Source organism: Nomascus leucogenys, chromosome 22a (assembly GCF_006542625.1).
Source record: "Nomascus leucogenys isolate Asia chromosome 22a, Asia_NLE_v1, whole genome shotgun sequence".
Classification (NCBI taxonomy): Eukaryota; Metazoa; Chordata; class Mammalia; order Primates; family Hylobatidae; genus Nomascus; species Nomascus leucogenys.
The window spans coordinates 3,733,826-3,747,966 of record NC_044402.1 but is presented as its reverse complement, the minus strand read 5'-3'; the positions used below and the strand labels follow the sequence as shown (position 1 = coordinate 3,747,966).

Genomic DNA, 14,141 nt, shown 5'->3' with positions numbered 1-14,141 from the left:
TTGAGAACACCTATGCTGTACCACATTCTTCTCTCCCCCTACTCCGGCTGAAATAAAACATAGCGAAGCGTAAATCTTGAGTCCCTTGGTACCTTCTCAGAAACGGCAGCGAGGAGGCTTCAAAGGGGCTTCCTGACACGGGATCCAGACGGTCGCGCGGGTACTCAGCACTCTGGGCGGGACAGTCCCCATCCCGAAGGGAGGGCCCAGGAGGGGTGGAGCCGTCCCCGCCCGAACACGGGGGCATCCGCACTCCCCGTAGGGTACCCCGCGTGCTGGCCCCGAAGCGGTGGCAGTCGGGGTGGCGCTCTTCCTCCGCTCTTTGGGGTCTCGGCGCCCCTCAGGGCAGGGCGGGAGACCGCTGAGGGGGCACCCTCAAGTTCAGCTCAGGCTCATTACACCAGCCGCGCCGCGGTTCCCCTTGACCGGCTTTCCGTCGGCCCTGGCGGCTGCGGAACGGTCAGCTAGACCCCACCAGCTGGAGCCGGCATCACCTGGGAAGCAGCCAGGCCTCCCGGAGGCCACGCCCGGGGGAGGAGCCTGCGGACGCCCAGCCGGGTGGAGCACGCCAGGTGAGCACGCCTGCGCAGTCGGGCCGTAAACAAGCCCGCCCCTTCCCTTTGGCCCGCCCTCGCAGGGCTGGCCCGCGGGTGGGAGGGGCGAGAAGGAAGAGGCAGGGGGTGGGGGAAGAGGGAGCACCAGGAACAGCGCCTGCGCGGTGGGCGTGATCCGGGCACTTAGGGCAGGATGAACGCTGCTTTCCAAGATGGCGACGGAGGGAGGAGGGAAGGAGATGAACGAGATTAAGACCCAATTCACCACCCGGGAAGGTCTGTACAAGCTGCTGCCGCACTCGGAGTACAGCCGGCCCAACCGGGTGCCCTTCAACTCGCAGGGATCCAACCCTGTCCGCGTCTCCTTCGTAAACCTCAACGACCAGTCTGGCAACGGCGACCGCCTCTGCTTCAATGTGGGCCGGGAGCTGTACTTCTATATCTACAAGGGGGTCCGCAAGGTACCGACCCGGGCGTCACCGGAGCCAGCCAGCGGCGTAGGCAGAGGCCGGGAGCAGGGCGGTGACAGTGGGGCCAGGGTGACCGAGAGGGGTGGCCGTCGCTCTTACTTTTGAGTGGGCCGGTAACTCCACTGGGGTACTCCTGAGGAGAGGGGATTCAGGAGTAAGGAGGGTGGTGGCGGTGGCGTTTCGAAGGGGTGGGGGCAGTGGAAAGGGACCGTGGGGCGCGGGGGTTCTGGCTGGGAGGCTCCCGGGGGAGCCGGCTGCGTCCCCTCCTGCCTGGTCCATCAGACTCTGACATGGCCAGGGAACGGGCCTGCGAGTCCCCAGAAGAGGTGAGGTGGCCGTCTTGTCTGCTTCGATTGCCTCGCTTCCCTGGAGGGTTGGAAGTCTCCCCCTGGGTTAGAGAACAGGGACGCAAGACAGCTTAACAAGATCTCTGTAAGGCGGAACCGGGGCTGGGAAGCGGAGGATTGAGACTAGGTCAGAAAGAACCTGCTCGGCACGCAGGGCTACTCCACCTGCTGCCGCACTGACACTTGCTAGGAGCCTCTCCTGGTGTTAACATTTCTATTTCCAAAAACATCCGCGGGAGGACGGCTGTCACTGTCTCCGCCGTGGGGACCTTCTGAAAGATTGTTAGGGAGAGTCATCTTGTCCCTTGTAGTATGCGAAGGGCTGAGTACTACAGTTGAAATGATGTTTCCAGTGAACTAAGCTGGTTCAGAGGGGTTGTGTGAGAGTGCCCAGATTAATCTTGTCCAACAAGTCAGACTGTGTCCCAAACAGGGAGGGATATGCCTTAAAAACTACTTTAAAGGGACCATCCTTCTTGGCAGGCGAGTTACCAGTAATTCTGTGAAGCATGCAAGCATCCTTTAAAAGTATCTCTTAAAAGCAGCCATTTATTAGAGCTTTCCTTTCATTGGCTATGTAACTATGTTTTCACTGAGAATTGCTTATTTTTGAGATTGTAGTCTTTGACTTGATGTCATGGAAGAGTGAGGAAATTAATGCATCCCACAGCACCTCCAAATAGGACAAGGTGGTAAAAGATTAATTCGTAAATGCATGTTAGCATGAAAATAAATTGTTATATTGAAGAGTGAACATTCTTCGGGATTTAACGTAGCCAGATCTAGTACAGGATTTTCGCTTGTTACAAGAGCTAGGGAAATGACAGTGGTATCTAAATGTAGCAAAGTTGTTTCTTTCATTCAGGGTGAATCTTTTTTATTAGTCTTTATGATAATAAGTGTACCACTGTATTTAGGGTATGCTGTTGGAAGTTATTAAGGGCAAATCGCTTGACCTTTTTTTTTTCCTCGTTTGGAATTGCAAAAGCTCGAAGTAGTCTTCAGTCTAGGGTCTGAAGTTTTACTCCTACTCCCAACTTTGTCACTGACTTGTTGGGTGACCTTGGATAAGTTATTTAACTTCTATTTGCACCTCTTTAAAAAGGGAATGTTACAGTGCACGTTGTAATTAATAATATAATAATCGTAATGAACTTTAAGGCCCTGAAACACTCAGTAGATGTAAAATATAGTTAAAGAAATACTGTCAAATAAGAAGCTGCCGTCTTGACATTGATAATCAGAGTGAAAGGACCAATTTTGTCTCAGGAAATTTAAAATTTTAAGTTATAAAAATTTATATTTATATAAAAATACAATGTGCTTAAAAACTAAATTCACTAGCAATTATTAATGCAGGAATTACTTAAAAAAATTTTTTTTCTTTGAAAGGTTATGACTTCCGAAGCATCCTAATGGCAGACCTTACCTGGATCTGGTAGCCCTGTTTTACATCATAAAGACAGGTTTCTTGCCTGGAAGTATCATTACAGTAGTGTTCTCTTTTAGTGGGACGCTATTCCCTGAAGGGTAAAAGGAGGCAAGGTTTTTAAAACCACACCAAAAAATTATTTTAAACAAGATAAATGTGAAATAGGTAAATTGCCCTTACTTGCATAATTTGAGTGTTTTAACGTTTTTTGGGTAAAATTTCATTTTCATGTGGTAGTATCTTGTAGATACATTTGCATTGTGTTGCAGATGTTTCTACTCTCTTTTAATTGTAACTTAAACATTTTTTTCATGAATGAGTTTGCATTTATTTATTGTTATTTCTGAGTATAAGTGACTTTTTATGACTATTTTCTGATTTAAAATATAGGAAATACATTTTCCTTAATTGGAAAACCAAAGTTTACTTTTTAGAGTTAGTAGTTATAAACCTATTTTTGACAGGTGGCTATTAAACATGTTTTTATTTTTGTTTTTAGTGACAGGATCTCATTCTGTTGCCTAGGCTGGAGTGCGGTGGCATGCTCATCGTTCAGTACAGCCTCAAACTCCTGGGCTCAAATGATCTTCCCACTTCAGCCTTCCTAGTGGCTGGAACTACAGGTGTGCACCACCATGCCTGGCTAATTTAAAAAAAAAAATGTTTTTTAGAGATGGAGGTCTTGCCGTGTTGCCCAGGCTGGTCTTGAACTCCTGGCCTCAAGCGATCCTCCCACCTCAGCCTGCTAAAGTGCTGAGATTATGGATGTGACCCACCACACCCAGTGCACAGTTGGCTGGTTTTGGCTGTTTTTTTTTTTTTTTTTTTTTTTTTTGGTCCTTTGAGGTGTGTAAAATTTTACATAATTATTTGGATTATTCAGAAGATCTAATTTAGATGAGTAAATTCAACTTAAGTCTGTGTGTAAAATGAGTAGAAAATAGGTCTTTTAAAGAACTTAACTCATGAATTACGTGCTACCATTCCTGAGAGGAAACATGGGGTGCTGGGGAAATGGAGTAGGTGAGGAAGTAGTCTAACGTTCATGCTGAGGAGTGCAATCTTGATCCTTTTAAAAGGTTTACAGGTCAGTGTCTGGAGCTAAAAGGAACTTTAGAGTTTGTTATTTCACCCTCCTCAGAGAGAACCAAGGCCAGAGAGGGGATGCAAACCTGTTAGAATTTTTTCTCTTAGTAAGGAAAATGAGGCACAGCTGAGTCTAAACTATCTTAGAAGAGACTGATGCAGCTTTTTGATCACAGGGATATCATATACTCCAAGCACCTCAGAATCTACCCCGGCATTTTGCCATATATTATTTTATTAAATTCTTGAGGTAGATTAAAACATCTTTTCAGAATTGAGGAAGTTTAGAATGGGGTTTCTTGTGTGAGGAGATGTAGTTTGCAAATTTATTTGACTAAAGACGCTATTAACATTGATTTAATACTGACACTAATCATTTCACCAGATTTGAGTGACTACTGTGATAGTAATAATACTAGGCAAGGTGATGTGAGGTATTCAGAGCTAAATAAGACCCTGTCCCTCTCCCCAAAAGACTTTCAACTACTAGCTTTTAAACATCCTTTTTTTTTTTTTTTTTTTTGAGACAGTCTAGCTCTGTTGCCCAGGCTGGAGTGCAGTGGCACAATCTTGGCTCACTGCAACCTCCGCCTCCTGAGTTCAAGCTATTCTCCTACCTCAGCCTCCCAAGCAGCTGGGACTACAGGTGTGTACCACCACGCCCAGCTAATTTTTGTATTTTTGGTAGAGATGGGGTTTCACCATATTGGCCAGGCTGATCTCGAACTCCTGACCTCGTGATCCACCTGCCTCGGCCTTCCAAAGTGCTGGGATTACAGGCGTGAGCCACCGCGCCCGGCCGTAAACATCTTTATTACATACTTTGTTCTCCTTTTTTAAAAAAAGAGATTGTGGTCAGGTGCAGTGGCTCACTCCTGTAATCCCAGCACTTTGGGAGACTGAGGTGGGAGGATCGCTTGACCCCAGGAGTTTGAGACCAGCCTGGATAATGTATCAATACCCTGTGTCCTCAAAAAAATAATAACAAAAAAAAAATCAGCTGGGCATGGTGGTATGTGCCTGTAGTCACAGCTACTTGGGAAGCTGAGGAGGGCTCTTGAGCCCAAGAGTTAAGGTTACAGTGAGCTATGATTGTGCCACTGCACCCCAACCTGGGCAACAGAATGAGACCCTGTCTTTAAAACAACAAAAAAGGGGAGCGGGACTGCGCGCCATGGCTCACGCCTGTAATCTCAGCGCTTTGCGAGGCCAAGGCGGGTAGATCACCTGAGGTCAGGAGTTTGAGACCAGCCTGGCCAACATGGTAAAACCCCGTCTCTACTAAAAATACAAAATTAGCTGGGCGTGGTGGTGCTCGCCTATAGTCCCAGCTACTTGGGAGGCTGAGGTAGGAGAATCACTTGAACCCTGGAGTTGGAGGTTGCAGTGAGCCGAGATCATACCACTGCACTCCAGCCTGGGCGACAGAGCTAGACTCTGTCTCCAAAAAAAAAAAAAAAAAAAAAAAAAAGGTTGTTTTAGGATGTGGGATAAAAGATGCCAAAGGTAAGGTAGCTGGGCTTATTGGACCAATCTTCTCATTTTATGGACATCTTGTTTTACATAAATATGAATGGCCTCCATTCAGATCTCAGCTTAACCATCACTTCCTCAGGAAATTTTTCTTTGAATCCCCATGGTGTATCAGTTTTCCCCTATTACATGTTTTTTGTTTTTGAGACAGAATCTTGCTCTGTTGCCCAGGCTGGAGTGCAGTGGTGTGATCTTGGCTCACTGTAACCTCTGCCGCCCGGGCCCGAGTGATTCTTGTGCCTCAGTCTCCCGAGTAGCTGGGATTACAGGCATGCACCACCATGCCCAGCTCATTTTTGTATTTTAATAAAGACAGGGTTTTGCCATGTTGACCAGTCTGGTGTTGAACTCCTGGCCTCAAGTGATTCACCTGCCTCAGCCTCCCAAAGTGCTGGGATTACAGGCTCTATTACATGTTCTTAGAGCATCCTGTACTTTGCCTTCTAGCACTTTTCTGAATTTGTAATTCTGTGTGATGATCCAACTGTGTGTTCTATAAAACAAAGCTCTCTTAGAATAGGGACCTTATCTTTCCTGCTCTCCATCTTCTCAATGCCCAGTATAGTGTCCAGTTTAGAGTTAGGCCCTTGCTGTTTATTTGTTGAGTGAGTGACTGAGTAAATCCATGTCTATCTATGCCAAACTTGAAAGAGATCTTTAGAAGCTGAAAAACCTATTCCATTTTGGGCCCAAAAGTAACTGGGGTATTTTTTAATAGCTCATATCTTTTAAAAGACATTTAAAAATATTGCTAGTAGGTAAAAAATTTAACCTTCTTAAAATAGGGAAATCGTGTAAGAGACAATGAAGTAATAGTAAACAAATGACACAGATTACTTTTGATCTACTTCTGTCAAACCATGTCACCTACAAGATCCATGTACAACTTTTAAAAACTGTACTCAGGCCAGGAGTAGTGGCTCATACCTATAATCCTAATAACACTTTGGGAGGCCAAGGCGGGAGGATTGCAGGAGTCCAGCCTGAGCAACACAGTGAAACCTTGTGTGGGTTCTAGACCAGCCTGGACAACATAGTGAAACCCTGTCTCTACAAGGGTGGGCGTGGTGTCATGTGCCTCTAGTCCCAGCTACTTGGAAGGCTGAGGTGGAAGGGTCACTTGAACTGGGGAGGTTAAGGCTGCAGTGAGCTGTAATCATGCCACTGCACTCTAGCCTGGGCAACAGAGTGAGAGCCTGTTTCAAAAAAACAAAACAATCAATAATAAACAAAAACTGTACTCAGAATTAACTTGACGTTCAAGCCAAAGAACCTTTCTACCTCCCCACATCTTAAGATTCCAGGCCACAAATGTACTGCCCAGAGAAGTTACTGAAGTGGTAACTACAGGAGGTAGGAAGTAGATTTAGAGGGTTCTAAGATTTTTCCAACTCTAAAGCTTATATGATTCTGTGCTGATTTTTTTTTTTTTTTAAATGAAAAATGGATTCATCATTCTATTGGGGAGATATCTTCATCTCTGGTTCATTGCCTACTTGATTTGGAATTGAGAGGGATGGGGTGTTTGGGAAAGCAAGCTGAAAACATTGTGATTTCTAGGTCTTTATGCTAGAAGAGTTTTTTGTTTGTTTGTTTGTTTGTTTTTGAGACGAAGTCTTGCTCTGTCACCCAGGCTGGAGTGCAGTGGCTTGATCTTGGCTCACTGCAACCTCTGGCACCTGGGTTTTAAGCGATTCTCCTGCCTCAGCCTCTGAAGTAGCTGGGATTACAGGCGCATGCCACCATGCCCAGCTAATTTTTGTATATTTAGTAGAGACAAGGTTTCAGCATCTTGGCCAGGCTGGTCTTGAACTCCTGACCTCATGATCCACCCATCTCGGCCTCTCAAAGTGCTGGGATTACAGGCATGAGCCACCGTTCCTGGCTAGAAGAGCTTTATGTTCATGATGCTGAGATGAAGTTGGGGCCAGAAGAAGAGTCAGTTGATGAAAGCTAAAGTATTTTTAGATCCTGATTAAAGAAGAAGTTAATGGATTGACTTGAGAGAGAATGAGAGTTCTGTTAAGGGAATGCTCATATGGGAAATGTTCTGTCTCTGTCAAAAACTGCAGGACCACCTGTTGGTGACATTGGAGGAATTCCTGCTTTGTGTGGGAGGGTGAACTAGATGCCTTTAAAAAATTTCCCCCCCACAGACTGGTTTTAGATACTTTATTGCTTCAGAGAGGGTCATGTTCACACCCTTCTCCCATTTTGTACTTTTTCACACCTCCTTGGCTCCCCTTTTATAATTTAGAAAGAGGTTTAGAAGTCTATAACTTTTTGTATTAGATTTACTTTGAGAAATCTTGTGCTTAATTTAGTAGGTCACACAGGGTTGCTGAATGACTGGAAACTTGTGTTTCTTTTCCATTAAGGGCTATTTACTGACTTCTGAAATATTGATGATTTATTTGATTTTAGAATGTTGCATACTGAGGGGAAAGCATCTTAATATATCATTTAAAGCAGGAGATACCTTCATACTATACCTGGGTTCTCTTGGCTTTGAAGAGGAGGGTGGTCATGAGATTTTGAAAGATTCCATGGGTGGCCTGTAATCCCAGCACTTTGGGAGGCCAAGGCAGGTGGATCATCTGGGGTTAGGAGTTCAAAACCAGTCTGGCCAACATGGGGAAACCCCATCTCTACTACAAAAATTAGCCAAGTATGGTGGCGCATGCCTGTAATCCGAGCTACTCAGGAGGCAGGAGCATCGCTTGAACCCAGGAGGTGGAGGTTGCAGTGAGCCAAGATCGTGCCAGTGCACTCCAGCCTGGGCAACAAAGCAAGACCTCCCCCAAAAAGGAGGACTTCATGGGTGGATATGAGCAATGGTGAGAAGCACCTGGAATATGTCATGGAAGTCCATGAGATAGTCATGAATGCCATTCTTTCAGCAAATATTCATGGAGTATGCCTACCAGATACAAGGTACTGTTTTAGATGCTGGGTGTAGTCAAAGTCTCTGCCCTCAAGAAATGTGTCACTTATACAATATTTATTATCATTGACTTAATATAGTGACTTAAGGGTAACGTGCTTTGATGGCAAACTTGAGCTTGAGCAAGCATCAAAACATGGTGGATTTTGTCACTGAGTGGTTTGGCTGTATGGCTAAAGAACCTTGTTTTATTTTAGTTTTAGTTTTAGTTTTGGAGACAGAGTCTCACTGTGTTCCCCAGGCTGGAGTGCAATGGCATGATCTTGGTTCACTGCAACCTCTGCCTCCCGGGTTCAAGCCATTCGCAGGCCTCAGCCTCCCGAGTAACTGGGATTACAGGCACCTGCCACCACGCTCCGCTAATTTTTGTGTTTTTAGTAGAGACGGGGTTTCCCCATGTTGGCCGGGCTGGTCTTGAACTCCTGACCTCAGGTGATCCGCCTGGCTGGGCCTCCCAAAGTGCTGGGATTACAGGCGTGGGCTACCACGCCTGGCCAAGAACCTTGTTTTAAAAATAGGAAGATTTTTGTCGTCTGGAATTTAGTATCTTAGAGAATAATTCTGTTTCTCAGTGAGGTTAGTTTGTGTAGTAATATGAAATGTGATCTTGTTTGGTTATTCAGGAGAAGACCTTAAAAATAGAAGTAACCTTAATTGGTAGACATTTCTAATTGGTAGAATTCAGTTTTAATTTTCAGGACACTTGAAATTGACAGCATCAGTGACAAGTTACCTTGGCTCATGCCCATAATCCCAGTATTTTAGGAGGCCGAGGCAGGAGGATTGCTTGAGCCCCAGGAGTTTGAGACCAGCCAGGGCAACATAGTGAGATCTCATCTCTACAAGAAAAAATTAGCTACGTGTGGTGGTGCATGCCTGTGGCCCCAGCTATTCAGGTGGCTTAGGTGGGAGAATTGTTGGAGCCTGGGAGGTTGAGGCTGCAGTGAGCTGAAATTGTGCCACTGGACTCCAGCCTGGGTGGCACTGCTGAGACTCTTGTCTCAAAAAAAAAAAAAAATCATAATCCTCATTCATCAAGCATTTATTGATGACTGGAATATACAAGGCACTGCTGTCTATTGTGGCTGATGTGAAGTGTATTTAACACTCCTGTCTTTAAAGAGTTTGGCTTTGTGTGTGTGTGTGTGTGTGTGTGTGTGTTTGGAACAGGGTCTCACTGTGTCACCTAGGCTGGAGGGCAGTGGCAGAATCATAGCTCACTGCAGCTTCAACCTCCTGGACTCAAGTGATCCTCCCACCTCAGCCTCCTGAGTAATTGGGACTACAGGCATGTGCCACTGCGCCTGGATAATTAAAAAAAATTTTTTGTAGGCCAGGCGCGGTGGCTCACGCCTGTAATCCCAGCACTTTGGGAGGCCGAGGCGGGCGGATCACGAGGTCAGGAGTTTAAGACCGTCCTGGCTAACATGGTGACACCCCGTCTCTACTAAAAATATAAAAAAAATTAGCTGGGTGTGGTGGCGGGTGCCTGTAGTCCCAGCTACTCGGAAGGCTGAGGCAGGAGAATCCTTGAACCTGGGAGGTGGAGCTTGCAGTGAGCCGAGATCATGCCACTGCACTCCAGCCTGGGCGACAGAGTGAGACTCTGTCTCAAAAAAATAAAAAAATAAATAAACACATTTTTTTCTTTTGTAGAGACTGGGTCCTGCTGTGTTGCCTAGGCTGGCCTTGAACTCCTGGGCTCAAGTGATCCTTTTGCCTTGTGCTCCCAAAGTGCTGGGATTACAGATGTGAGCCACTGTTCCCAGCTGATTTTGTATTTATCATTATAATACAAAGTAGAGGGTATGTGCTCTGCATGTGGCATAGCAATATAAGTATCAAGTGGAATTAAGGAGTAAAGGTGAAGTGGAAAAGTATTCTCTGCCTAGTAGAAGAATATTGCATTGGGTTTCAAATAGATGATTTGCCCTAAAATGTTGTGTGCAGATCATATTTTTTATAAATTTTTAAATTTGTTGCCTTGTATTTCTAATTTCAGAAATGCTTTATTTTTATTTCTGATTGAGCTTTAGATGTTGACTACTCTTTTAGCGTTTTTCTCAACTTTTCAGCTTCTCTGCCAGTTGGTAATTTGTAAATTGAGAAATATTTTGTGTCATCAATTCTGTTTTATTTATTTATTTTTTTTGAGACAGAGTCTCACTCTGTCGCCCAGGCTGGAGTGCAGTGGCTCAATCTCGGTACACCGCAACCTCCGCCTCCTGGGTTCAAGCAATTCTCTGCCTCAGACTGCACAGTAGCTGGGACTACAGGCACAAGCCACCACGCCCGGCTAATTTTTGTACTTTTTAGTAGAGATGGGGTTTCACCGTATTGGCCAGGCTGGTCTCTTAACTCCTCACCTTGTGATCTACCCGCTTCGGCTTCCCAAAGTGCTGGGATTACAGGCGTGAGCCACCTCACCCGGACGTCAATTCTATTTTGTAGTAGATTTTTAAAAAGTAGATACATTATTCTAAAAACATGCCAAATCAGTTTGTGTTACACCTTATCTTGCTTTGTATCAATAGGAAAATAGCTTAAATATATAGGTTTTATAAGAAAGAAGCAAGAATCATTCATGAGGAAGGAATTTATAAGGATTTTATATTTACAAAGTAAGAATCAGGCCTGGCATAGGATTACATCACGCCTGTAATCCTAGCACGTTGGGAGGCCGAGGTGGGAGGATTTCTTGAGGCTAGGAGTTGGAAACCAGCCTGGACAACATAGTGAGACCCTATCTCTACAAAAAATTAAAAATTAGCTGAGTGTGGTGGTGTGTGCCTGTAGTCCCAGCTACTCAGGAGGCCAAGGTAAGAGGATTGCTTGAGCCCAGGGTGGGGAGCTCGAGGCTGCAGTGTGATCGAGCCACTGCACTCCAGCCTCAGCGACAGAATGAGACCGTCTCAAAAAAAAGTAAGAATAATTCAGTAGAGGGAATATTTTAACATTCCTAGTTACCGCATTGTAGATTATTGCTCTGCCGTGAAGCTGTTTTTTTCTTTAGTTGACTCACAGCCAGCTTATCCTTTTACTACGCAGTTTTGTTCTGCTACAGTAAAACTTGTACAGGTGCTCATTCTCTTTACTTACTTGGATCTCTGCTTTAGAGCTCTGTCTTGCCTTAATATTTCATTTAATAAATATTTGAGTAGTTTTTGTGTGAAAAGCAGTATGCCAGACCATGGGAAATCAAACAAGTATGAGGTCCGGGCCCTGACCTTAAGAGGAGTATCATCTAACCAAGGACAGACATGATATTCACACACTCATTCTAAAGGGACTTACTGAGTGCCTGCTCTATATTGTTAAGAATCTCTGCCCATCTTGGCCAACATGGTGAAACCCCATCTCTACTAAAAATACAAAAATTAGCTGGGCATGGTGGCGTGTGCCTGTAGTCCCAGCTATTCGGGAGGCTGAGGCAGGAGAATTGCTTGAACCTGGGAGGCGAAGGTTGCAGTGAGCGAGATCGTGCCACTGCCCTCCAGCCTGGGTGACAGAGCGAGACTCCATCTCAAAAAAAAAAAAAAGAATCTCTGCTGTCAAAGAGTTCACAGTCCAGTGGAATAATCAAGGGCTTATTCATTCAACTAACATTTATTGGACCTGTGGATCCAAAGATAAATAAGATCTAGTCCCTGGCCCAGAGTGCCTACAGTCTAGTGGTGAGACGGGCAAGTAAACCAGCAATGATAAGGCAGCTGCTAAAAGGCATTCAAAACCGAACATTGCCTATTAATAGGTGCCGTGTACAGTTGGTGAGAGGATAAATGCATAACTCTAATTTAAAGTTTATAGCCTTTTTATTTTCTCTTCAAAACCATCTGTTGGGGAATTTTTTTTTTTTTTTTTTTTTTTGGTCATTGGAGAGATTGTAGTGTGTCCACCAATACTGAAGGGCTATGGTAGAGCCTGGTGTTAAACCCAAGGCCTCTTACATGAGCTTTTCTGTCAAAAAACAAACTATGACTGGTACTGATGTCATTCCTGAGAGTGGGAAATAGTAGGCTAAAAAGTAATTAGGAGGTTTTGTTTTTGTTTTTGTTGTTTTGAGACAGGGTCTCACTTTGTAGCCCAGGTGGAGTGCAGTGGCTCAATCATAGCTCACTGCAGCCTTGAACTCCTGGGCTGAAGCCATCCTCCCACCTTAGCCTCCCATGTAGCTGGGACTACAGGTGTGCACCACCATGCCTGGCTAATTTTTTTTTTGGTAGAGACGAGGTCTTGCTACGTTGTCTGGGTTGGTCTTGCCTGGGTTCAAATGATCTTCCCTCCTTGGCCTCCCAAAGTGTTGGGATTATAGGCATGAACCACCATGCTGGGCCAGGAAATATTTTATAGAAGAGATATGACATGGGTACTCTTTTCTTTTCCTTTTTCTTTTTTTTTAATGAAACAAGATTTCACTTTGTCATCCAGGCTGGAGTGCAGTGACACAATCATGGCTCACTGCAGCCTCAACCTTCTGGGCCCAAATAATCCTCCTGCCTCAGCCTTCCGAGTAGCTGAGTCTATAGGAGCATGCTACCACCCACACCCACCTGGCTAATTTTTACTTTTTTTGTTTTTGGACACAGGGTCGGTCTCACTCTGTTGCCCAGGCTGGAGTGCACTGGCACGATCTCAACTCACTGCAGCCTCTGCCTCCTGGGATCAAGTGATCTTCCCACTTCAGCCTCCTGAGTATCTGGGACTATAGGCACCATGCCTGGCTAATTTCTGTATTTTTTTATAGAGACAGGGTTTCACCATGTTGCCCAGGCTGGTCTTGAACTCCTGACCTGATATGATCCTCCCACCACAGCCTCCCAAAGTGGTAGGATTATAGGTGTGAGCCACTGCACCCTGGCCCATGAGTACTCTTTTTCTTCCTGTCGGATATAAAGAAATGAGCTGAACATCCCTGGAAGTATTGATAAGAAAGACAGCAAGGTTTAAGAGATCATGTAATAATAGTAATAGCTGACATTATTAATAACATATTAATCATGTTAATAATAGCATGGATTATGGATAATTATGGATATTGTGCTAACAGATTATGCACGATCTCCCTCTCTTTTTTTTTTTTTTTTTGAGACGGAGTCTTGCTCTGTCGCCAGACTGGAGTACAGTGGGGTGATCTCGGCTCACTGCAACCTCCGCCTCCCAGGTTCAAGCAATTCTCCTGCCTCAGACTCCTGAGTAGCTGGGACTATGGGCATGTGCCACCACGCCTGGCCAATTTTTGTATTTTTACTACAGACAGGGTTTCACCATGTTGGTCAGGATGGCCTGGATCTCTTGACCTCGTGATCCACCTGCCTCAGCCTCCCAAAGTGCTGGGATTACAGGCGTGAGCCACTGCACCTGGCCGCACGATCTTGTTAAATCTTTGCAAATAATCTTATAAAGTAGACACTATTAGTATCCTTATTTTACAGGTGAGAAAACTGAGGTTTGTAGCAATTGGATACTTTGCATAGGTTATAAAACTAATAAGCCATTGTCCTGGGGTTTGAACCCAGTTCTGTTCAACCCTAGAACCAGAGTACTTAACAATAAGCTAGGGACTTACATTGTCAGTAAGCACAGGACTAGGAGTCTCATTGGGAGCTGTGGTCCCTGCCCAAATCTCATGTTGAATAGTAATCCCTAGTATTGGAGGTGGGGCCTGGTGGGAGGTGATTAGATCAAGGGGTGGATTTCTCAGGAATGGTTTAGCACCATCTACTTGGTGCTGCCCTCATGCTAGTGAGTACGAGTTCTTTCCAGAACTGGCTGTTT

General features: G+C 45.1%; 2 protein-coding genes across 16 annotated transcripts in view; one reads left to right on the top strand and one right to left on the bottom strand.

Moving 5' to 3' along the window:
- LOC115832442 overlaps positions 1-662 on the bottom strand; it is a 46,654-nt gene extending 45,992 nt beyond the window's left edge. For all 4 annotated transcript variants that reach the window (XR_004027947.1, XR_004027949.1, XR_004027948.1 and 1 more), the window contains exon 1: positions 93-662. Coding sequence is in view for 1 of the 4 variants with exons in the window: in XM_030803485.1 (XP_030659345.1) it covers positions 93-247 (155 nt within the window). In the remaining 3 variants the exon portion in view is untranslated. The remainder of the gene's footprint in view (positions 1-92) is intronic.
- The window catches only part of WDR20 (WD repeat domain 20), a 101,479-nt gene continuing 87,999 nt past the window's right edge, over positions 662-14,141 (top strand). For 8 of the 12 annotated variants that reach the window (XR_004027946.1, XM_030803472.1, XM_004091818.1 and 5 more), the window contains exon 1: positions 662-1,015. Coding sequence is in view for 9 of the 12 variants with exons in the window: in XM_030803472.1 (XP_030659332.1) it covers positions 767-1,015 (249 nt within the window). In the remaining 3 variants the exon portion in view is untranslated. The remainder of the gene's footprint in view (positions 1,016-14,141) is intronic. The other 4 variants (XM_004091816.2, XM_030803475.1, XM_030803473.1 and 1 more) reach the window with 4 other exon arrangements.